This window comes from Bacidia gigantensis (genome assembly GCF_019456465.1).
Source record: "Bacidia gigantensis strain McMullin 20006 chromosome Unknown contig_245, whole genome shotgun sequence".
In the NCBI taxonomy this organism is placed as follows: Eukaryota; Fungi; Ascomycota; class Lecanoromycetes; order Lecanorales; family Ramalinaceae; genus Bacidia; species Bacidia gigantensis.
The window spans coordinates 1,910,531-1,932,546 of record NW_025408601.1 but is presented as its reverse complement, the minus strand read 5'-3'; the positions used below and the strand labels follow the sequence as shown (position 1 = coordinate 1,932,546).

The 22,016-nt window shown below is 49.6% G+C and overlaps 8 protein-coding genes across 8 annotated transcripts; 5 read left to right on the top strand and 3 right to left on the bottom strand.

Annotated features, from left to right (window-relative positions):
* Nucleotides 1–332: 332 nt before the first annotated feature.
* Nucleotides 333–2,833, top strand: KY384_005640 (uncharacterized protein; the record flags this gene model as incomplete). The annotated part of the gene is made up of 5 exons (XM_044814139.1): nt 333–947; nt 1,086–1,547; nt 1,601–2,147; nt 2,215–2,266; nt 2,323–2,833. 5 exons carry the CDS (start codon nt 333–335, stop codon nt 2,831–2,833), a joined length of 2,187 nt encoding a protein of 728 aa, XP_044669440.1.
* A 361-nt stretch (nt 2,834–3,194) lies between these two features.
* KY384_005639 (uncharacterized protein) lies at nt 3,195–5,358 on the bottom strand (the record flags this gene model as incomplete). Its single annotated transcript, XM_044814138.1, has 4 exons — nt 3,195–3,834; nt 3,858–4,411; nt 4,489–4,616; nt 5,085–5,358. 4 exons carry the CDS (start codon nt 5,356–5,358, stop codon nt 3,195–3,197), a joined length of 1,596 nt encoding a protein of 531 aa, XP_044669439.1.
* An 80-nt stretch (nt 5,359–5,438) lies between these two features.
* KY384_005638 (uncharacterized protein) lies at nt 5,439–6,848 on the top strand (the record flags this gene model as incomplete). Its single annotated transcript, XM_044814137.1, has 2 exons — nt 5,439–5,500; nt 5,657–6,848. 2 exons carry the CDS (start codon nt 5,439–5,441, stop codon nt 6,846–6,848), a joined length of 1,254 nt encoding a protein of 417 aa, XP_044669438.1.
* Nucleotides 6,849–7,244: 396 nt separating this feature from the next.
* Nucleotides 7,245–8,354, bottom strand: KY384_005637 (uncharacterized protein; the record flags this gene model as incomplete). The annotated part of the gene is made up of 1 exon (XM_044814136.1): nt 7,245–8,354. One exon carries the CDS (start codon nt 8,352–8,354, stop codon nt 7,245–7,247), a length of 1,110 nt encoding a protein of 369 aa, XP_044669437.1.
* A 3,553-nt stretch (nt 8,355–11,907) lies between these two features.
* On the top strand, nt 11,908–12,315 carry KY384_005636 (uncharacterized protein; the record flags this gene model as incomplete). Its single annotated transcript, XM_044814135.1, is given in 2 exon segments — nt 11,908–12,214; nt 12,230–12,315. 2 exon segments carry the CDS (start codon nt 11,908–11,910, stop codon nt 12,313–12,315), a joined length of 393 nt encoding a protein of 130 aa, XP_044669436.1.
* Nucleotides 12,316–12,685: 370 nt separating this feature from the next.
* Nucleotides 12,686–13,295, top strand: KY384_005635 (uncharacterized protein; the record flags this gene model as incomplete). Its single annotated transcript, XM_044814134.1, has 2 exons — nt 12,686–13,089; nt 13,118–13,295. The coding sequence occupies 2 exons, from the start codon at nt 12,686–12,688 to the stop codon at nt 13,293–13,295; spliced, it is 582 nt and encodes a 193-aa protein (XP_044669435.1).
* A 1,388-nt stretch (nt 13,296–14,683) lies between these two features.
* Nucleotides 14,684–15,388, top strand: KY384_005634 (uncharacterized protein; the record flags this gene model as incomplete). The annotated part of the gene is made up of 1 exon (XM_044814133.1): nt 14,684–15,388. One exon carries the CDS (start codon nt 14,684–14,686, stop codon nt 15,386–15,388), a length of 705 nt encoding a protein of 234 aa, XP_044669434.1.
* A 4,585-nt stretch (nt 15,389–19,973) lies between these two features.
* KY384_005633 (uncharacterized protein) lies at nt 19,974–20,814 on the bottom strand (the record flags this gene model as incomplete). Its single annotated transcript, XM_044814132.1, has 4 exons — nt 19,974–20,182; nt 20,263–20,438; nt 20,572–20,693; nt 20,812–20,814. 4 exons carry the CDS (start codon nt 20,812–20,814, stop codon nt 19,974–19,976), a joined length of 510 nt encoding a protein of 169 aa, XP_044669433.1.
* Nucleotides 20,815–22,016: the final 1,202 nt, after the last annotated feature.

Below are 22,016 nucleotides of genomic sequence, written 5' to 3'. Positions count from 1 at the left end.
TTAAGCTGATGAGCAATTGGGTGAACTCAATGGCCTGCCGAAGCCTAGCAGGGTCAGTAATGTTCGATTGCTGCTTCACAAGCAATGAATAGAATTGCTTAAAGCGCGATTGTTTATTCATTGGCTGGTATGCTGACTCATGTGGCTGACGCCGGGTAGCGAATGTAAAGCAACACTTCGGCGACTTCCATTGATAGCCCCGTTGGATTGAATATTTATACCTCTCAATGCCCTCAAGAGTCATGCATTCCTTGTCCCTTACATTCTTACACCTCTACACAGGACCTGTTACAGCTCCATAACACATGGCGAACCTCTCAAGCCATCCTAAAATGACGAAACGAATCGGGGTCATGACAAGTGGGGGTGATAGCCCGGGGATGAATGGCTCAGTGCGGGCAGTCGTGCGAACGACCTTGAACTCGGGCTGCGAGGCCTTTGCTATATTGGAGGGCTACGACGGTCTCGTGAACAACATGATTAAGAAGATGGAGTGGGCTGATGTTCGTGGCTTTCAAAGTGAAGGCGGTACCTTGATTGGGACCGCCCGATGCGCAGAGTTCAGAGAGCGAAATGGAAGATTGAGAGGTGCAAAGAACCTGATAACCCACGGTATCAATGGGCTAGTCATATGTGGAGGTGATGGGAGCTTGACCGGGGCAGACACCTTCCGCAAAGAGTGGCCCGGGCTCTTAAGTGAATTGGTAGCGGCCAAAGAGATCACACAGGAGCAGCAAGACGAATTCTCATTCCTAAACATCGTCGGCTTGGTGGGATCCATCGACAATGATTTTGCCGACACAGATGCCACGATCGGATGCTACTCATCCTTAGGGAAGATCTGCGAATCACTGGACACCATCGATTCGACTGCGTCCTCACATCAGCGAGCATTTGTGATTGAAGTCATGGGACGACATTGCGGCTGGCTTGGACTCATGGCGGGTGTAAGCACAGGAGCTGATTATGTTTTCATACCTGAGCACCCTCCGCGACAAGGCTGGGAACACGAGCTATGTAATACTATCTCAAGGGCACGTGTACAATCCCGAGAAGGTCACTCATCTAGCTGACTGCCTGAATAGCACCGCAAGCTTGGCAAACGAAAGACTGTGGTTATCGTTGCCGAAGGAGCTCATGACGAAGACCTTAAGCACATATCTCCAACGATGGTCAAAGACGTTCTTGCTGGAGCTCCTTTGAAACTTGACACAAGGATAACGACACTTGGCCATCTTCAAAGAGGGGGCTCCCCGTGTGCCTACGACAGACAATTATCTACTCTACAGGGTGTGGAAGCCGTCAAGGCTGTCTTGGCAGCGAAACCGGGGGACCCGTCCTATTTCATCTCTATAATCGAAAATAAAATTGTCAAAAAGCCACTCCTCGAGGCGGTTGCATCCACTCTGAAACTAGCGGAAGCTATCAAGGCCAAAGATTTCGAGAAGGCCATTGAGCTTCGAGGCCCAGAGTTCGCTGAATACTACGAGGCTTACAAAATCACCACAGCTACTGATCAGCCCGGCCTAAAACTACCAGAGAATAAGGTAAATATCCATTTCCACCCTGATCTCAACTCCATACTAACATTGAAATCCAGCGAATGAATATCGCAATCATCAACGTTGGCGCTCCTGCTGGTGGAATGAACTCCGCCACTCGGTCGGCGGTAGCTTACTGTCTTGCACGAGGTCATACACCATGGGCCATTCATAACGGGTTTCCCGGTCTGGTACGGCATCACAGAGACAAACCTGAAGGCTCTGTTCGAAAGTTGGATTGGCTCGAAGTTGACTGCTGGATTAGCAAGGGTGGCTCCGAGATCGGCACCAATCGAGATATGCCCTCAAACGTAGGCCTTTTTGCCACGGCCGACTGCTTCCGAGAATGGAAATTCGACGCCCTATTTATCGTAGGCGGTTTTGAGGCTTACACCGCCCTGTCAGAGATGCGGGCTGCCAGGAAAGAGTTCCCGCCATTTCGAATTCCCATGGTACTATTGCCCGCGACCATCAGTAACAACGTCCCCGGTACCGAGTACTCGGTAGGAAGTGATACCTGTTTAAACGCGCTTGTTTCATATTGTGATGCCGTCAAGCAGTCAGCATCAGCAAGCCGGAGGCGGGTTTTTGTCGTTGAGACTCAAGGTATGCCACCTTTATCTCCATCGATGTTTGTAATTGCCGTATTTGAGCTAACGATCATCTATTCAAGGCGGAAAATCAGGCTATATTGCTACAATGGCGGGCCTTGCCATTGGTGCCTTGTATGTAGCAGCCATTTCTGGTCATCGAGACAAGGTGAAGCTGACTTCTCATACAGAGCCGTATATACTCCCGAGGAAGGAATCGATTTACAAACGTTAGCACGTGACATACAGCACCTTCGAGAATCCTTTGCCACGGATAGGGGCCAGACACGAGCCGGTAAATTGATCCTCAATTCTGAGCACGCTTCTGCTACGTATACCACTCAGCTCATTGCGAACATTATAAAAGAGGAGAGCAAGGGGAGGTTTGAGTCTCGTCACGCTATCCCTGGCCATTTTCAGCAAGGAGTAACGCCTTCCCCAATGGACCGTGTCCGTGCTGTCCGCCTCGCAGTGAAATGTATGCAGCGATTAGAAGCCTATGTGGGCAGGACAGGCGAGGAGATAATGGCAGACGAGAACGCGTACGCCGTTATTGGAATCAAAGGAGCCAGCGTAGTCTTTGGGAGCATGGCTGAATTGGAGCAGGAGACCAATTGGAAAGACCGGAGACCAGTATCGGAGGCTTGGTTGGCGAACAAAAAGATCGTGGACGACCTCAGCGGACGCCCGCAAGTGCCGTGAGGCTCTGAGGTTTTGGGCTTGCGACGCTTGTGCGCTATTGGATATTAGTGCATCGTCAGTATGTCAATACCTTCATCATAACTTCCATCCGTATGTACCTATTATTACAATCGCTGTCATGAATCCAAAATGATTGATACAATCAATCAAAATTGCTCTTGAAGTTGAAGAGATTTTCTAGGTGCTCTATGCAAGCCTAAGATTGAAGCTGACCCTTTTATACTCTTCTTTTAACCTGCCATTTTGCTATCTTTCTTGAGCTACATACAGCATATGTGGAGTACATCAATCATCAAGCGCCCAACATATATTCCTCCAATACCCAACCAACCCCCCTCCCGAAACCATCCAAGCCCCTCACCTACCCATCCAACGAATGCACCATATCCCCCCTCACATAAACCCGTCTCGTATTCCTATCATCCCCGCAAAACACCCACTTCGCAATCCTCTCACTCCAAGTCTCCTTCCCCCACAGCTCCACCAGCCCTTCGCTCCCATCAACGACCTCTCTCCCCCCATCCCCATCCCCACCCCCACCCTCCACCTCCTCCCGTATCTCCTTCGCTAAACGCTTCATCCTCTCTTCGTCCGTCTCGTTGCTCGGTTCAACGCCAGACATAGTGGTGGCGGCCTGCTGCTCCTCCCAGCGCATCTCATTGAGCCCGATGAGTTGCGCATCCCACTCCATCCCGACCTCGAACGCGCCGACTTTGTCGCCGAGACCGAGACATGTGGCGCCCCCGCGCGTGGCGAGGTAGAGGCATTCTTCCGGGCTCAGTTTTACGCGATCGCTTTTCTCGCGCTGCTTGGCCTTCCCCTCCCCGACTGCCTCACCTTCGATGCTTGCGCCTCTCGCCTCCACCCCCGCTAACACCCGACTCACAATCCCCGCCTCCCTCGCCGCGCTCAACATGCTCCCACTGAACCCCCCACTCACATCCGTGCCTAAGCCCACTTCGATCCCGTCATCCAGGAGCGCTCGCACGGGACACAAGCCGCTGCTCAGGCAGGAGTTGCTGACGGGACAGTGGGCGACCTTCGCGCCTCTTTCGCGCACGAGTTTGCGCTCCGCGGGGAAAGGTGGACGGCGTGCGCCAACACCGTCTTCGGACCTAGTAGGCCGTAGTGGTCGTACACGCCCGCGTACGTGCCCGCGCCTTTGCCGGGGAACAGCCGCTGCACAAGCGCTACTTCGTCCAGATTCTCAGAGATGTGCGTTTGGATTGGTAAGTCCTCTTTTTCTGCCAGCGAGCCAAGCCCGGCTAAGAGCTCCTCAGAGCAGCTGGGCGCGAAGCGCGGTGTTATGATTGGTTTGATGAGGTCGTAGGTGGGGTCGAGGGATTTGATGTGTGCGATTGTGGCGGCGGTGGCGGCGAGCGCGGAGGAGGCGGAGGCGTCGCGGTAGTAGGGGGGTTGGAGGTCCGTGTCCATGTTTGTGCGGCCGATGAAGGCGCGTTGGCCCCGGGCGTGGCAGAGGGTGGCGAGGGTGTTTGTGGAGATGGTCGAGGAGGTGGCGTAGTAGGATGCTGTGGTTGTGCCGGAGCGGAGGGAGGTGGTTAGGAAGGATGTGTAGACCTAGGGGTTGTTAGGGTGGGATTGCGATGTGGGGGATTGGGGTCTGGGGAGAAGTGGTGGGGGAGAGGGACACTCACGGCGCGAGATTTGGCGGGTGATGACAGGGATGATTCGAGGGGAAAGGTGTAGGTGTTCAGCCAATCGAGGAGGGTCGATTTGCCGAAGATACCTGCGTTGGGATGTTGAGAAGGGTGCGTGTGTGTGTCTGGGACTTATCAGCTCCGGCATTTACGGCGCCTTTCGAGCGTGTAATGAATTGGCACAGGGTAGTCGAAGGCGATTTGACAGAAGCAGAAAGACATTGAGGAACAGCGTGTTCAACCAAATTTTGGCGATAAACCTGAATCTTGATTGAAGAGATCTTTGGCCTAGGAAAAATTCTCAAAACAACGCCAAGGCAGTCTCCGTTCGCATCGAAGGCTCGTGATTCTGGTTGTTCATAGATTCTATCCAATTTGAATAGAGATAGAGACAGCGTACGTTTGGGGGAAGTGATACTGCCCTCATTTTGGACTGTCGCTTTTTGTTCGAAGAGATACAAAAAAAAATGAATTTGATATTCACGCGAGATCACTCCACCTTTTTCCTTCAAGACATAATTTTAGTGATTTCAAAAGGACATGAGTAACCTCATATGTGTTGCAACCAGCAGACAATGCAAAATCCATCTTACCAACGAATCCTGGAAACCAGAATTTTCGCACCACATTTCCTTCATCATCTTCCATCCAGTCTTGATCTACAATCTCAATGCCCGCTTCCTCCGAGGATAACGTCTCTCTCATCACTGCCGTACGACCTTCTGAAAATGACTTGTCTGAGATGTCCATGATCCGGGTGATGACACCCTTCTTGTTCACAAACACGGCAGCATGCTCGATGACACGAAGCTCGCCAAGCTTGGGCGTGTCGATGATAGTACCCAAATAGACCTTTGTCATAGGCATGTTGATAAATGTTTGGAATGCTACTGGGCAGATGTAAATGCACGAATCAAACGATAACGACAAGAAACACTCGTTTTACAATGGAGCCGTTAGCATTGACATCTATCGTACAATCACGACTGTGGAAAAGCACAGAAAAGATGTACGACGGTAGAGGCTGGTAGGTAAAGGCGGATGATAATGAGTGTGTGCAGTGCGTATCATGCTGTCGGCGATCGCCGACGGCCACATTCGAATCAAGCCCTAAGCCCTGACGCTTCCCCTCTTTAGGATAGTTCTACGGCGATTTCCGCGGCAGCTGGCCTAATTCTATCGCGCTGTCGGCGAAGTCAGCGCTCGACATGACTTCATCACCATTGGTCAGTCCCCCTCCTCTAAAACGACGACGTGTCTCTTTGCCGGAGAGACCATGTGTAGCAATCTCCTCAGACATTTCTGATCCTGGTGAGCATGGTGTCTCATCGCGCGGAAGCTGTCCACCGCATGCGTTACGAGTCTTCTCCTGGAACGTCAATGGTATTGATCCCTTCCTTCCCGACAATACACCAAAGATCACGACTTTCTTGAGCTCGCCACCCCAAACTGAAAAGCCTACAACACATCAATCGATACGGGCAAGCCTCCTCGATTGGTCTTGGCCCCATATCGTATGTTTGCAGGAAGTGAAGATTGCTCCCACAGACATAAAGACCCAAGCTGCCTTCAAACGCCAAGTCAACACTTCATTAGCCGTAGAAAATGATGGGGACCACGATGGAGAATCACCTCAAGATCACCACTACGATGTCCACTTCTCCCTTCCGAGAGATAAGTACAATGCCACAGGCTTTGGTGGCAAAGTTCATGGCGTTTGTACGTTAGTGAGGCAGGATCTTCCAGGTGTCAAGATTGGAACTGTAAAGTGGGACCTCGAAGGTCGAGTCATCATTTGCGAAATGACGACAGATCAGCTTGCAGTGATCAATGTCTATGCTGTCAATGGCACAATGTACGATTATCGTGACCCCGAAAGCGGCAAAGTCATTGGCACTCGCCATGACCGGAAGCGTTCTTTCCATACCCATCTCTGCAATGAAGTAAAAGCATACGAGGCAAAAGGTTGGAACGTAGTCATCATTGGCGACATCAACATTTCGCGAAGTTCAAAAGATTCATTTCCGCAGTTGAGGCTGGGTGAAGCGCATGTGAGAAATCGCGCGGACTTTGAAAGGAAATTCATCACAGAGTTGCGCATGGTCGATACTTTTCGTTTTCTCAAAAGAGACGAGAGAAAGTACACCTACAGACCAACAAACAAGCCATGGGGCGAAGGCGGCGATAGGGTTGACATGGCGCTCGTAACGAAAGGACTGAGTTCAAGGCTTGAAGACGCAGACATGCTGGACACGGAGAAAGACAGAGGCCCAAGCGATCATGTTCCACTATATATATCACTTTCAGCCCAGTCAGGTGACACGCCCACCTGGCGGAGAACGGGAAAAGACAATTGAACCCAAAACGCCCCGAAAGTCAACAAAGACCCACATCACCAATGATAAGAACGCCGACCATGCTTCTTAATTCCAGTTCACATCACATACTGCTTTCCGGCTTCAAAGACGTTAATGACGCTGACACCGACCACTCCGAGGCTCTTTGCTGGTTTGAAAATTGCTAGCTGACTGAAACCACTCCCATGATCGACCACTGCTGAGCTTGTGCTGGCAATGTTGGACAAGGCCTCTCTCTGAGCCTGACTAGACTGGAAGACGACTAGTGATGCTGACTACGATGTATCCAAGACCTGAACGCTGACTAGGACACTGCTGATGATGATGACGACGCTTCAAAGACCCGAATGCTGCAAAGACGCTTCTGACAACATGACCGCAACAGCTTTTGCTCAATCATGCTCTCGTCGGTGCCTGCCTCTTTCTTTCAAAGTAGGATTTCATGCTGAGGAGATACTTCTCACTCGTCCCCAGTTTTCGAGCCAATAAGGCGACAGGGTTGGACATGTACTTTTTCTCTTCAGACTGGTCCAATTTGAATCCGCTCAGAGCCTGACTCCGGATGCAACGACCCGCGGATGTGTTGCTAGGCTGTTGGCCAGTTGGAAAATGAGGGGAAGACTTACCTGCTGCATCAATCGCAGACAGCAGGTCGCCTCCAAGCAGTTGTCGCTCCGCACCAATTGACCCACTTTCGACTGATACTTGAAAGCTGTCCGAGGACAAGGTCGGCAGAAGAGTCGGCGCGACCCATTGAGCCCCATTTTCTGGTTGGAATACATGTCCTGAGCTTAGCTGAGCCTTCATCGCTTGCGTAAGCTTTTCTTTGTCCTTCATCGCTTGCACAAACTTGTCGTTCTCCCTCAATGCTTGAATCTCGAACTCAATCGCGTTCTGCGCAGCACACCTATCCTGGTTGGCGCTCAGCAGCTGCATGTTATACCAACCCGCACGATCTTGCTTCCTCAGCGTCCGCTGATTCTCTAGATGCTTGTGATGGGGAACTGAACTCAATGTATGGAAATCTTTGGAGCAGTTCCATGTTGCAATCATCTGTGCTTGTTGGGCGCGAATGACTCCAGACATCTGCAGGACCCAGGTTGACAGGTCTACTCCCGGCTCTGATGCTGCCTTCTCCACCATCCACGCTAACAGGATCCGATAACGGAGAGGCAGCTCCTTCCACATCGATGGTACCGTAGAGTCAAGGAAATATTCATTCGCAACCAGATATCTTCGCTCCGAGATGCTTAGCGTGGAACTTTTTCTTTTTCCGACCAGGTACTTGAGAGCCGGCGAAGAACTGTTCCAAAGATGTTTTGCGGTCTCGATCATGCTGGGTGCAAACTTGTCGGGATAGAACTCGACATAGTGGCCAAAGAAGGTAGGATATTGGACGACATCGTCATATACGTCAGTATCGCCACCAGCGAGGCATTCTAATGATGCCAGTTCTTGCTCGTTGAAGAGGATCATGTCCAATTCTTGCTCGGTGAAGGGGCCCATGTCGATAAGTTACTATCAATCTACGAGTCAGATACGCCTACGACAGAAAAAGCTGTCAAACAATCTACTGCTTGGGCACTATACTTCACCTTTGAACAAATGGGAACTTTGGAAAAGAGTAAGAGCTTTGCTTGGGTGAGGAGCTTGGTCAAAGATGGAAAGTATGTCTTCCAAGAATTTTGATTGATTGATGAGCTATAGTTGAATATCTTGAAGACTATGAAGAGAGAAAACATTTCGCGGATTGCGAGGGGGTTATATACTCGTACGAAGAAACACAAGTGTCACTTATACTTCATGGCTTGAGAAGAATACTCAAGTCGCATGCTCAACGAGAAAGGGAACTCAAGGCCAAAAAAGAGCCACTGAGTCACAGACATAAGCATAGCGAGGATCCTCAGCCGGCTGCACACTTCCACCTAGGTCGAGATCCTGGGACAATACATGACTCCGACTCCACATCGCTCGGATTTCAGGACGACCATGGCTGGTACCACAGAAGTATCGTGCTGAATAAACGCTCAGATGTTGGGCATCACGATAAAGATGGCTGATGCGGGGAGAACTTTCAATTCACTCAACGGTGTGGCTTTGATTTCATCCCGAGTGGAGTCCCTAAGCTAATGAAGGAGAGTAGTGATAGAGGTTGAATGTTACCTTTTGAGGCACATCAGCTTTCTTCTATTACCCTGGATGAGCCTACTTCCAGATGTTCGCTTCGGTTGAACTTTTGTTAATACCGAACAATGTGAATATGGATACCTGGTGGCTTCAATCTGTTGTGATTGATCACCAACGGTCTCATTCTGCTGGATGTAATTTCCACTAAACTCAAATTGCTATTACGATTGGCCCACAGTAATGTCGGCTTTCAGTACACCACGTGCCATGGCTTTGTCTGGTCAGCAAGTCTCTGACTAAAGAGTCTCCATTCTCTAGAGAGCTGCTGGTGGCAGAACTCGATTCTTGGTTAGCCCTCCCATAAGATTTACCGGTATTTTCAACCTAAGTTGGGCATTGATGACCCTCCGAAAGTGCCTAAACCTCTGTCAAGCTACTCGTGGCACCTGTGGGAAGTTTAAAATATATCCCTTGAGTATCTGACACGGGCAAAAAAAGCAATGTTTAGGTTGGTGGCGGCAAAGACTTTGAAAGTTACCAAACATTCGAACATGACGATGGCTGATGCCACCAACCTAAATTCATCACGGCAGCTTGAGGCTTGCACTTCCCTCCACAAGAGAGGAATGGCGGAAGTTCACGGCAGCACAAAAGCCCAAGTGGCTTCATCACTTTGCAATCAGCGCTACATTGCATGGTCGACAGTGGCTGACTCTGAGTCATTGCCCACTCACCAAAAACCCGGCCAATGAAAGGGATCAACAAGCAAAGATACGATTTTGAGGCTGTTGGAGGCTGTTGGGCTCCGCATCCGTGGTGAAGCACCTTTTCCGCGGCATGTTGGCTCCGATATGGGCCCTGTCACGAATATGAGCTTGGGCAAAGATTAAGGATGAAAGGAATATTAGGTAGGTTTCTTTCATTCATGAAGAAGGCCTTCGCTGTAGCCCACTTGAAAACATGTACTGATGGAGATGAATGACATCGGTCAGCGAGCGGAGTCGCCTTCTACCAACGGGGTGCTTGTGATCCTACGCAAGGGCGGATTCCTGACCGTCATGATGTGATGCCTCGGGTACCATAGACTAGAAATGTGAAGAGGATCGTAGCGAAAGAGCAGGTAAAGGCTTCTGTTCGTAGCCCATTCCAAAGATTCATTACAGCCTATACAGGTGGTGCCAAATGAGACAGTGGATCTTCCCTTGCCCAAGCACAGGAGCGATCGAGTAGCACAGATGTCTTTGCCTACAATTATTCAAAATCTCTTTTCGTTCTGATTTTTCAACTTTTGATTCCCAAGTATGACCACATGTAATGATTTTCTCTTGTCTCTTGTAGTCCTTGCTGTGTTAAGCCCTTCATTATAAGGTGGCAAAAAAAGCAGAGGACATTTTCACAAGAAGTTAAGATTCTGTCTATGCAATTTTCATAAATCAGGGCAGCGCCACCAGCGCCATCTCACACCTCCCGATTTTGGTGATACCAATTTCTTGTTGTCACAGCAACCATTCGACCCAGTTTCAACCCTTCTTCTTCCTCTTAAGCTATCTTCAAGAGCTGACTCCTCCCCCTTCTTCATCGAAACCTGGGACAGGACTTCTAGAAACCGTCGACAGAATCTGCCACGATCAATCACTCTCCACCTATCTGTGGCTATACGTTTATCTCGAGATGCTCTTGAAGTACTCTACAATCAACATTTCTTGCTTGCCGGCAAGGGCTCGCCGAACGCGCTCGGAAGCGCACGAAGATTCAACTGCATCCTTCGTGGATGATAGCAAGTCTGGGTCCTGTATACTTTCTCATTCGTGAGGATTAGATTGATAGAGTCTGGTGCCTTGGAATGCACGATTGGTGTTGGGCATTAATATTTTGCCTACGCATGACTCAGGCTTACCCCGCGTCTTCTGTGCGACTTCTATCGTGGTCAAGTGTGCTATTGTACCTCCCTGGTCGATGTACGACATGAATGTAGCGCATAATGTGGTTATGGCTGTACAACCTGCTGCCAGTTTATAAAGGTCAGCAAAGCCGTCCTCAGTCATCTTACTCTCATTCTTCTTCACCACACTCTCCAATTCCAACACTATCAAATAACCTGACTTGCTCATACTCACCAACATCGAGCGATGCAATCCATTTTGAAAATGTCGAGCACCCCAGACAGCCCTCCTGCCGACAAGGTTAAAACATGCGACTGTAACGATCCCGCTAAGAAAACAGGACCAACTGCATCAAGGTCAAAGTCCACAATCAGTTCCAGACAATGGACCGCCACCACGATCAGAAGTAAGAAAATGAGCACAACGACAAAGACCTCGCCCTGCTGCAATCAGAAGGCAAAGTTCTATCAACCGAGTACGACGTCAGCAATCGGCGAACAAGAGCAAGAGCGCCTCGAGACTGACAAATCGAAAATGAATGACAAGAAATACAAGGAATTGAAGGCTACAGATGCTGATTCACTGAACTTTGCGGTAATAGAACTATGAGGTCTGGTTGAGTTGGCAGGGCAGGTGGCAATTTTGGATAAGCTCTCTGAGTCGACAAAGCACTTTTGATGAGATATCATGACAACGTGTACTGAAAGACAACGGCTGAAGATAGTTAAGCATGCATTTTTGACGCAGACATTACAAATCGCGATTGTGAGCAGAAAGGCCCACACTGATTTTGATAGCGATGACGTTACCAGCTCTATGTTATTTCTGTACGACGTTCAGACTTCTTCAATTGTACCCCCTGAAGCTATATGACGTACACATGGCGTGTTACAATGCGAAGCCCAAATGAGAGTTCGTATGGAAATCAGAGAAAAGGCGTTCTTCTCGCTCTTCAGCAGACTTTCAATTTGCAAAATATCTACAATCCCTACATTGTCAAACACTCGGTATATCTACATTATCAATTATTCAGGGACCACTCACTCAAAATGCCTCCTATTTCGGACATTGGCCCTTTACCATCTAGATATCCACCTCATCCCGACCCTGAGGGCTTACAGCCCATCCCACGCGAAGACTGTGGATGTCCTGGCAATCCCAACGCTACTGAGGATCACTGTTCTCGCATACACTTCCGTAACGAGAGAGCCATAAAAAGGTTTTACAAGGAGAGGATCGATTCCAAGAAAGCACAGATCAAACGAACAGAGGATGATATAGAGAAGTGGAAGCAGAGGAACTATGCGATGAAGAGCGCAACCATGACACACATTGCCGTTCTGCATCGGCAGTGGCGTAAGTTCATCAGAGCTTGTAACCAATTAGGGGACGAATGCGAGGCAAAGCTGGAGGAGGAAGAAGAGGAATTCTTGAGCCATTGGAGAACGTTAGACTAACCCTCCTGGAAATAGATGTAAAAATTTTGGTGGAAGACGGACGACTAGGGATCCTTCTCTTCGAGACACATTCTTTCCTGAAGGACTGGTTGTGGTGGTGAATATCACCTGTAGTCGAGATAGAGAAATCTGAAGGTCCGTGAGGTATTGATTTCAGACATTCATAATACTCAATCGAATTCGGTCCTTTTCATATAGAAATACCATCCTCATTGAGAGAAGTCTGTTACTCTTCTTGTCGTACAACCCGTCCGGGTACCTGTACCACTTCGAACGATACGATACCCACAATTGAAACACACCTCTCTTCCCTCACATGTGAAACCTCCCAAGGATTTCGCCACCCACCATCAACGACTCGTCTCTCAAGATGAATCCCGACGACATAGACTACGACGCATTAGACGACTACTACGGGTCCGACTCCGACCAATCCAACGAGATCCGCCTCATAGCCTCACAGCCCCCTCCCAACCTCTCCAACGCAGAACTAGGCCTCCTCGACTGCGACTGCATCCTCCATCCCGAATATGCGTGTGAGAGCAACTGTGGCTTCACATACCAGCACAACTGTACCATTTTGAAGCACTTCTATGGCAGCAAGATCGATACGAAGGCACGATCGATCAGGCAGACGGAGGATCATATGTATCAGTGGATGACGAGCACGGAGTTCTACAAGGAGAGGCAGCAGATGCAGATTAAGACGCTCGTGGAGCAGCATAAGCAGTTGAAGAAGGATTGGGGGGAGTCGAAGAGGATTCTGTATAGGAAGTGTGAGGAGGAGAAGGGAGTTTTTGAGTTCCATTTTCCGAGGGGGCATTGGGAGTTTTGGGGATAGTACTGGGGATAGAGATGGGTTGGTTGAGGAGCTGAAATTGTTCTTCCTTTGGGAAGAAAACTTGAATTCAGGGAATGCGATTTGTATTGAAGGTGTGGTGAGGGTTAAGGACCAGATGGGTAAGATAACAAACTTGTAACTTTACACGGATGAAATGCTGTACATAACGATTTGCACATAACGATAGGACTCAACTATTCCCGTCGGCTCACAACATATCTTAGTCATGTCTTAGTAATCTAACGCAAATAGCACTTTTACCCCTTTTGCCCAAGATACTTCTACAAGCACCTCAGATCGGCTTCGCAAATCAACGTATCTACCACCTGTTCACCTCAAATACCGCTCAGAGCACGACATCCTCCAGAAAGAATTCAAATTACATCTTACAAGAACCTCCTCAAACACGGCACGCGTCCCTCACAGCGCCTGAGCTGCCAGATCTCTTCTTTAGACCACCCTCCCTTCCTCTTTCGGTAGCCCCGAAATCCACCTCATCCAGTCCATCCTGATACCCCCTATACTTCGCCAACTTCACTTGTCTCATCTCTTCAAGCGATGAAGTGGGTGTGGACGATGTCGTCGCTTCTTTCGATGCGGGCGGTCATGTTTCAGTGGCATTTGCTGAGGATGAAGAATAGACAGACGGGCTTGAACGTGATAGGTCGTGAAATGCGGTCCTGGAGTCAGAGGAGGAAGATGTTCGTTTGCGAATAGAAGGATAGTTCAGACTAGAGGATGGTGATTCGCTGACTCCAAGGTGTGTTGCTGGACCTGACGAAACCACCGATATTGGTCCGTTTGATGCATACAACTACGCAAATGTTCCAGACTAGAGGATGTTTATTCGCTGATTTCAAGTTGTCTTCCCAGACGAGTCGAAATCGCCGGTATTGGTCGCTAAGTTGCATACAGCTACGCAGCACGAAGCTGCTAACCTTTTCCCTCATTCTATGAGGCTGATGATGTTTTCGAATTGTATGGTAAGTGCGTGATCCATACCCTATAAACGCTGGTGCGGCATTTTCGTTTCAAACTCGCTGAGCTTTCTCGTGCATACCTGGCGGGCTGTGCGCGTGCTTCGGACCTGCATATTTTCAGCTTTTTGTTGGGAACTTTGGTATGGAGTGGATATTGGTGCAAATGATTGCAGTACGAGAAGTGGGTTTTCTTGTGGAGGCTTGCGAATATGGTGGTTTGTCTATTTGCCCATGAGCTTTTCTCGTGGAGTTGAGTCTGGAGAATGGCTTGAACGAGATGCAGAAGAGGAATATCGACTTTCTACTGTCATTTGGCAGTTGTCGTTGCCTCCTTCTCACTCCCGGTGTTTTGTATCGACTTTCTCCACTTGATCTTTGGCTTGCTTGATGTGATGACGACGCGAGGGCAGCAGAATGTATCTGATGTCTAGAATATCTGTCTACAAATACCTCGAGTGCTGCTCTTTCACGATGTTCTCTGCAGCACTCAGACTTACTCCTCAGTCGACGATACATATTAGGCAATTGAGCATCATCGAACATCAGGATGGATTTCACCACAGTCTCCACCATCAGGAAGAATATGGATAACTTGGGTAAGAGGGCGGCAGATATTGTGTCTACAATCCAGGCTCCACCTGATCAAGAGACGGAACCAACATGTGACTGCCCACCATCACAAGTGTCCCAATCTCCTAAACCTAAAGACTATACGGATAAGTACGAACTCAAGTGTGCTCGGGCGTCGCTCGGGTTCATGGCTCGTAGCTTGGACAGGAACTCTTCCGGCTTGGAAGAGAATAGAAAGTCGATAAAAGATTGGAAGCTGAGAAAGAAATGGTGGGATTTCATTGACAGCAAGAAGGGAAGTTGGACTGAGTTCTCGCACCAAGAAGGGGTGCCCAATGATCTTGAGCATAGCCAGAAAATCAGGGAAAGCACGAGGAAAAAGGACGGTTTGAGGTACCGGATCGAACTTGACCATTTGAATGAGCAATGTCGTCAGCTTGAACGCAATATACCAAGAGACTTCATCATTGCTGAGGCGCATTTCTACCTTCATCATGGACCTCAAAAAGCTCTCAAAAAGTCTCACAGACACAGTCTCCCAGCTCTAGGACATGAAAACAAAGGAAATATGAAGGAGGTATGGTATCTTACAGACAAGCCAGAGTTCAAATACGAAACGACGCCGGACTACTATTCTTGGCTAGCCTACGCTGATGGTCAGGAGGGCACTATGCCTGATTGAAGGGAAACTTTACATGCATTACACCACTACTGACTGACACTCATTATTAACAATGGAACATTTTGGATGTTTGCAGAATGAGAGGATCAACACTAAACACAATAATGTTGAGTACTTAGAAGATAGATTGACAGTATCAAACAAACATGCATTATTCTTTCACATTAACCTTTCAAAATGATTCCTTCTTGCATGCGAGATAAGAAGACTTCAAAGAAACCACCAAGGGTAGATACCTGGCACGTTAGATCCATCCCAAATCGAAGAGATTGAAGCTTTCCCCTAACGTACAAAACATGTGCATAGTGATTTCTGTCATTGAAGCTTTATTGAGCCTAAATGATGGATCAGCACTTGTTTCTCTGAATCAATCTCGAGGCACTGACGATGATCTAGCATTTAGAACTAAGTGATGGTAGAGCATATGCGAGGGTGACGCTGCTTCATATGCCACATAACCTCTCTTGAAAATCATATCGGTCTCGTAATAGGTATCACGTATTCTTCAATGCTGTGATTCACTCTATTTATGCTAACCGCATCTTTAATCACAGCCTCCTTCCTTTGCCTTCCGGTATTTGTACCAACAAACTCCCCAGACAGATGTGTCAGAACCCAATTCTCTACCCTTTGCCAAGTCGATGGCTTCCAAATAGAATCTGAGGTCAAAGATCGTCAGAATATTTCTTTGAATATAGTTTCCCCATGCGTAGCTCAGCTGATGGAGCATGTGAGTCACCCATATGCTTGCACGTATTCCTCCCGATCTATTTGAGTAGCACTTGTCTATTGGTTCTAACCAACTGACAAGTCTAAGTACCACCAAAGTATATATAAACAATCGAGTCAAGGGGTGCCAAGCACAAACAAGGTTCACATTGCAGAAAGGAGGAGATATAACCCACGACTGAAACTCTATCCATCTATGAAGCATATAACATTGAGACTGAGAATAATAATGCAGCATGCATGTATGCCTAATGCAAAGCATGGACCCAGTTCCATGGAGGTATGTTACCACCAACTTCACAAACACCAGAAACCCACATTCGACCGCGAATTCTCTGGAGACATTCCCAGCCCTAGCTTTATCACTAGAAATCGACATCTGAATCCTCGACCACCCCCTTTCACGCTTTCAGACACACCCTCCCCCCTCCCCCCAACCTACTCCTCCGCCTCCCAGAACGGATTCTCCCGTCCCCTCTCCTCCACCCTCCCCCCACTCAACATCCACCCCCAGCCTCCATTCCCTGCATTCCCTCCCACCCCTCCCTTCTTCCAATCCAACTCCCTCGGCCACCCCTCCTCGCGATCCTCCAACCTCGTCTCAGGCCAACACTCCAAAAACGCCTCCTCGGCCACGGCAACGCCTTCTTCCAAATCCAGCCTCAACAGCCTAATGTCGCGCTCCAGAATGCCCAGATCGATGCGATCCCGGCCGTCGGAGCGTGTCTCCGCTGCTGCCACTATGCCGAAATATTCGCGGTCGGAGAGGGTGTAGTTCCCGTGGGGGAAAATGTGGTTGTAGAATGCTGTCCAGCGGTCGGGGGGGGGGGAAGCCCCGCCATTCGCGTCGCCATTCTACGATCTGCCGCTCGTGTTTCTTACCCCGGATCAGCGGTACGTAGTGAGTGAGCTGGTTGAAGATGTTGCGGAAGGCGTTCTGCGCGCAGGAGTCGCGGGCGCGCTGGAGGGAGGACGTGGTGGTGTAAGTGTCGATGGGGCGGCAGCTGCAGCGTCGTTGTGTGGGGGGAGGTGGTGGTGGTATGAAATGTGAATTTGGGGGAGGCATGGCTGTGAGTTGGGGGTGATGGTGGGTGTGTGGCTAGTCTGGGTCTTGGAGTTGTTGGTGTGGTGACCTTGAGAAAGGGCCTTTTTTGTGGAGAAGGGAGAGAGCGATGTGAGGAGGAATTTTGTTTCTCTTGTAGGGACAGAAGAGACGGGCGCGGTGTCGTACGAAGATTTTGCTCCAGACGCTGTGGGACGTGGTGTTGAGCTGACTGGCCATTTTCCTGTGTTGTGCGATGCTGTCGGACGAGATACATACTTCCTAATAGAAGTGACACGGTCAGCTCGCGTGATTACCGTTGTCAATGTGGGACAAAGCTGAAGTGAGGTAGGACAATGCGAGAAGTGTCGTATAAGACACTTGTTATAACTCACCTGAACAATGCCGCACATTGCTTCTTTTCTCCAACAACCTGCCATCATCCATTACCGTCCAACCTACCAGCTCACGCTCAATATCCACATCGATCTCAATCAATTACCGCACCATCCCCTTAACAACAAACTCCTCTTCATCCACCATGCCCCCTCCAACCCCTACAAAATGCACCTGCGCTAACCCCCTCTCCCCTCCGAAGAAGCCACCTGCGCCTTAAACTCCTGGTGCAACATCCGCCGCACCCTCATCTACATAAACCACAAAGCCACGAACAGCAACAAAGCAGGCTTACTAGCCTCCACACGACTCCAATATCAGACTGCCCGCGACAAGACCGGCATCTCGCTCAAAGCGTGGGCGGGAGAAACAAAATTCGCGAGCTGGAAGGACGACGATATCGCGTTGATTGAGAGCAAGGGCCGGAAGGGGGGGATAGGCTGGTCTGTGAGGACACACAGAAGGCGATGGTGGGGTATATGTTGGAATTGAGGGATTTTGAGGAGGATTGGTCGGATGAGTTCTATATGCATCATCCGGATGGGATTTTTAATGCGTATATGCCGCGGGATCTTAAGCATGGGAGGAGAGGGCAGGTGGAGTTTAGGGAGCCTGAGGTGGAGGAGGAGACGTTGGGGTATTTGGCTGAGGTGTGGCTGAAGTACCGGTAGCTGGGAAGTTGGAAGTGTTAAGAAGACTGATTTGGAGGGGGAGTGGATTCGGTTGTGTTTTGAAGGATATTGGTATGGGTTTTGTTTGTTGAGAGATGTTTTTCATGAATGCCTGCGTGGTATAACTGGTGGCGATAAAGATCAGTTCATCAGGAGGAAATTGGCTAAGATAGAGGATTCTTTACTGTCATAGTCAAAACTTGCGCTCTTGTGTGATGATCGGAGCGCACCAGGAAGGTGTTGTCCATAAGGTCACCTGGAGCGAATCAGGGAGTTGTCAGATATTAAGGAGTTTATGGCATCGTGATCGACCATGCTGCTCAAATAGAGCAGGAGGAAGGCATGCAGCATAGATCAATGAATTACCCGAATGCCTGATAGTGCCAATGCAGCCATTAAGTCGAGCTGATCTTGACACTATGACTTAGATTGTCCACGAGCTAGGCGGTAGATATAGAAGTCGTCCCATTGTCCACCTTGTGCGCAGAAATGGTGGCGCCGTTTAATGTGCAGTTGCAGTTTGGTACATCGCGTATAATCTGCCTGATCAAAGGCTCAAAATAGTGAAGATATCGCTAAATGCTGTGAAAGGTGTTCGCCGCGCACGAGTCTTGATTGTTGTAAGGGTCTTCTTAGTCGTCATAGCAGCGAGATGCACGGCAGCGGTATTTGCCAGCATTAGATAGTAGTGTTATTGTTATTGCTATGCAATCACTCTTCGAGTATTCAAGAAGGAGCAAATAGGTGAGCGAATGGATCGAGGTTTCTATGAGAGGTATACTCGAGTGTCTTGGCCGTTTTTGAGCCTGATGGCACGACGTTGAGCAAGCGTCAGCAGCACAGCACTGAGTACTACACAGCAGGGGTACCATATAACAAACCTTCACCTCCTTCCCCACACTCCCCCTCTCCCCTTCACAAAGATACTATCCTCATTACCACCCACCATATCCTAATCAACTAAGTATCAGCGTCAATCTCTCCTATAACCAGCCTTATTAGTAAAACCACAAGAATATCAAGGGGATTTAACAAACCCTTAGCATTATCCAGAAGATCCAATTTTTGCCACGACACGGCCTAGCCGAGGACGGATGAGACGGTTAAGAAACCTATCAACCCCACCCTAGAAACCCTAGTAGAAAACAACAGCGAGGATGGGAGTTGAGGATAACGATGTGTTTAATTTGGAAACTTTCGGGCATAGGCAGTGCAGAGCTGGTAACGGATTTAAGGGGAGAAGGCAGCCTAGAAATCTCTCACACATACAACCTGCGCACGCGCGTGGAGTCCAAGTGATCAGTCAGCCATAAGCCTCCTTTGTTCATGCATTCATCATTGCAAATCAATAAACGATAAGTGAAGCAGACCGTAACCGAAGGAAAGCAATTCGAATATATGCAAGGAAAATAGTGAAGAAAGCGGGACCGCCTCACCGCGTCAGACAATCCACGCGTAGCCGTTGGAAGCCCTTCTCTCTCTCTCATTCCACGAGTACACACAACACACAAGCAAAGCCAGCAACCCGCCCATCACTCCACTCACATTCGGCCCCCATATATGTCATTCACGCCTCAGGTTTCTGCGCGCAGAAGGAGTACCTGCAGCACAAACATTAGCCTCTTCCTCTTCCCTTCCCTTACCCTTTCCTCCCTCCCCCTCCATCCCTCTCACGCCCAAAGCAAAGAAAAAACACACTCACAACGGCCAACTCGTCCTCACCCCCTTCCCACCCTTCCACTCGCTCCTAACGCCCACCAAAAACACCTGCACCTCCTCCTCCGTCCAGCCCAGCACCCTGGAATAGAGCGCGATAGTCAAGCCATGCAGACCATGAAGCATGGCGACGAGCTGAAAGGTGCCCACTTCGCGCACTTTGGGATCGGTGGGCCAGGTGCCGATGGGGATGCGGAATTCGTGTGGAGAGTTTGGCGCGGAGGTCGTAGCCTATGCCGCCTGAGGAGAAGTGGTTAGTTGGGTGGTTGGGGAAGGGAGAGAGGGAAGAGGGGGGAGGATAGGGGGGAGGGAGGAGATACCATTCTCCTTCTGCTCCTCCAGCGATCGAAGCTTCAAGGACAACCCGATCTTCTGCATGCCGTCCTCGCAGGTATCGCACCATTTCTTGACGGCGGAGTCGGCGGGGAGCGGCGTGGCGGATAGGGGGTCGAGGGACATTTCTTGGGATTCGAGCCAGGCGCCGGGTTTGAGATGTCTGGGGTGGGAGAACGAGATGTGTTAGCTGATCCCCGGGGCAGGGATGGGGGGATGGGGGAAAGGCAGAAAGATAGGGGATGGGAAAGGATAGGGGCAGGCAAATGGTTGGATGGGTGAGGTGGCGAGAGTACTTGAAAGCCTGTTCGTAGAACTTATCCCAGTTGTGCAGACATCCAATCATGATGCGCGTGTGGATGTAGTCGAAGTGGTTCTCGGGGAAGGTCCAGGGTTGTTCTGCGTCGTCGACCTCGAACTGGAGATACAATCAGGAATTGTATCTTGGAAGCATGAAATTGAGCTGACCTGCGGAACCCTAGAGACGGAGCATTAATGATAGTACATCACTGGTAGAGAGGTTGAAGGGCCATCACCATTGCGGCTGAATAGGACTCAAGTCCGTTCCTATGATCTTGTCTCTATCAGATCCAGTCCATTTCTGCTGTACTGAGAAGGCGAGCCTCATACTTCAGCATCGGGGAACTTATCCGCTTCATCGTACTCTCAGCACTGCCAGCCTAGCGGTGAATGTGAAGACGAACACATATCGATAGCCCATATTCCTGTTCGCAATCAGCTACTCTGCATGGCACCCTGGTCGCATTACCATCACATACCTGTCCCAGTGCCCACATCTAAAATCTTCGCTGGATCCTTCCCAATAGGGGCGAAATGGGTCTCATCACGATAGGCAAGCCTGAAGGCATGGTACTGCAGATCCAGCCTACAGCCATCATCACCATCATCAGCAAATCTCCCCCTCTCAAATCTCGAGTCAGGCATCTCACCGTTCCTGCTCTCGCTGCGACCCAAACCCCGCTTAGCATCGGCTCATACATCGTCGATTCACACTCATGATAGTAGCGTGCTAAGCTCATCATTTGGCAACACATGTTCTAACTCAAGGCATCAGCCTTGGCTCCCCTACCCTTTAAAATCCCACAAAAGAACGACATATTACATACTGCCAGCCTGGTAGGCATGATACCGTCTCCTATGCTCATGCTGATACGCAGTAATACTGCTCGTGATGTAAGCGGTGTAGGAGGATTCCCTAAGGCCCCCGGTAGCCCCAGGTCAGTCAACCCCTCTGTTGCGCCAATCAAACCCCCCATCCCCAGCTCTCATGACTATCACAGCCAAGGGATCGACTCACGTGTCCGACTCGCCCAGTGTGGAATCTCCCGCCTCACTCTGTGACCATCATGCCATCGATCAGCAAATGGTCTTCCGAGCATGCCCGAGCCGGAAACAGATGGAATGGAATGGGGCGGTCTGCTCTGGTGGCGCTTGGATTCCTGACCTCAGGTTCCCCTACACCGCTAGCAGTCCAATCCAAGCCAGACACACCCCAACCCAATTTCAACCGTGCCCAACTCTAATTTAAAATGCAGATTTTATTTAATCTCCGAGAAGTGACAGGTACAAGGTCACGAAGTCACTCTGTCGCTTGTCACTTCCCGTTGCTCGTGATGGCAGGGTTGAAGAAGAGGGTGTCCTGAGCAAGACTGAAGATCGATGAGATCCCTTCGCATGGGATTACCCCCTCTCCACCCCTCCACCACGGGATGGTGTGCAT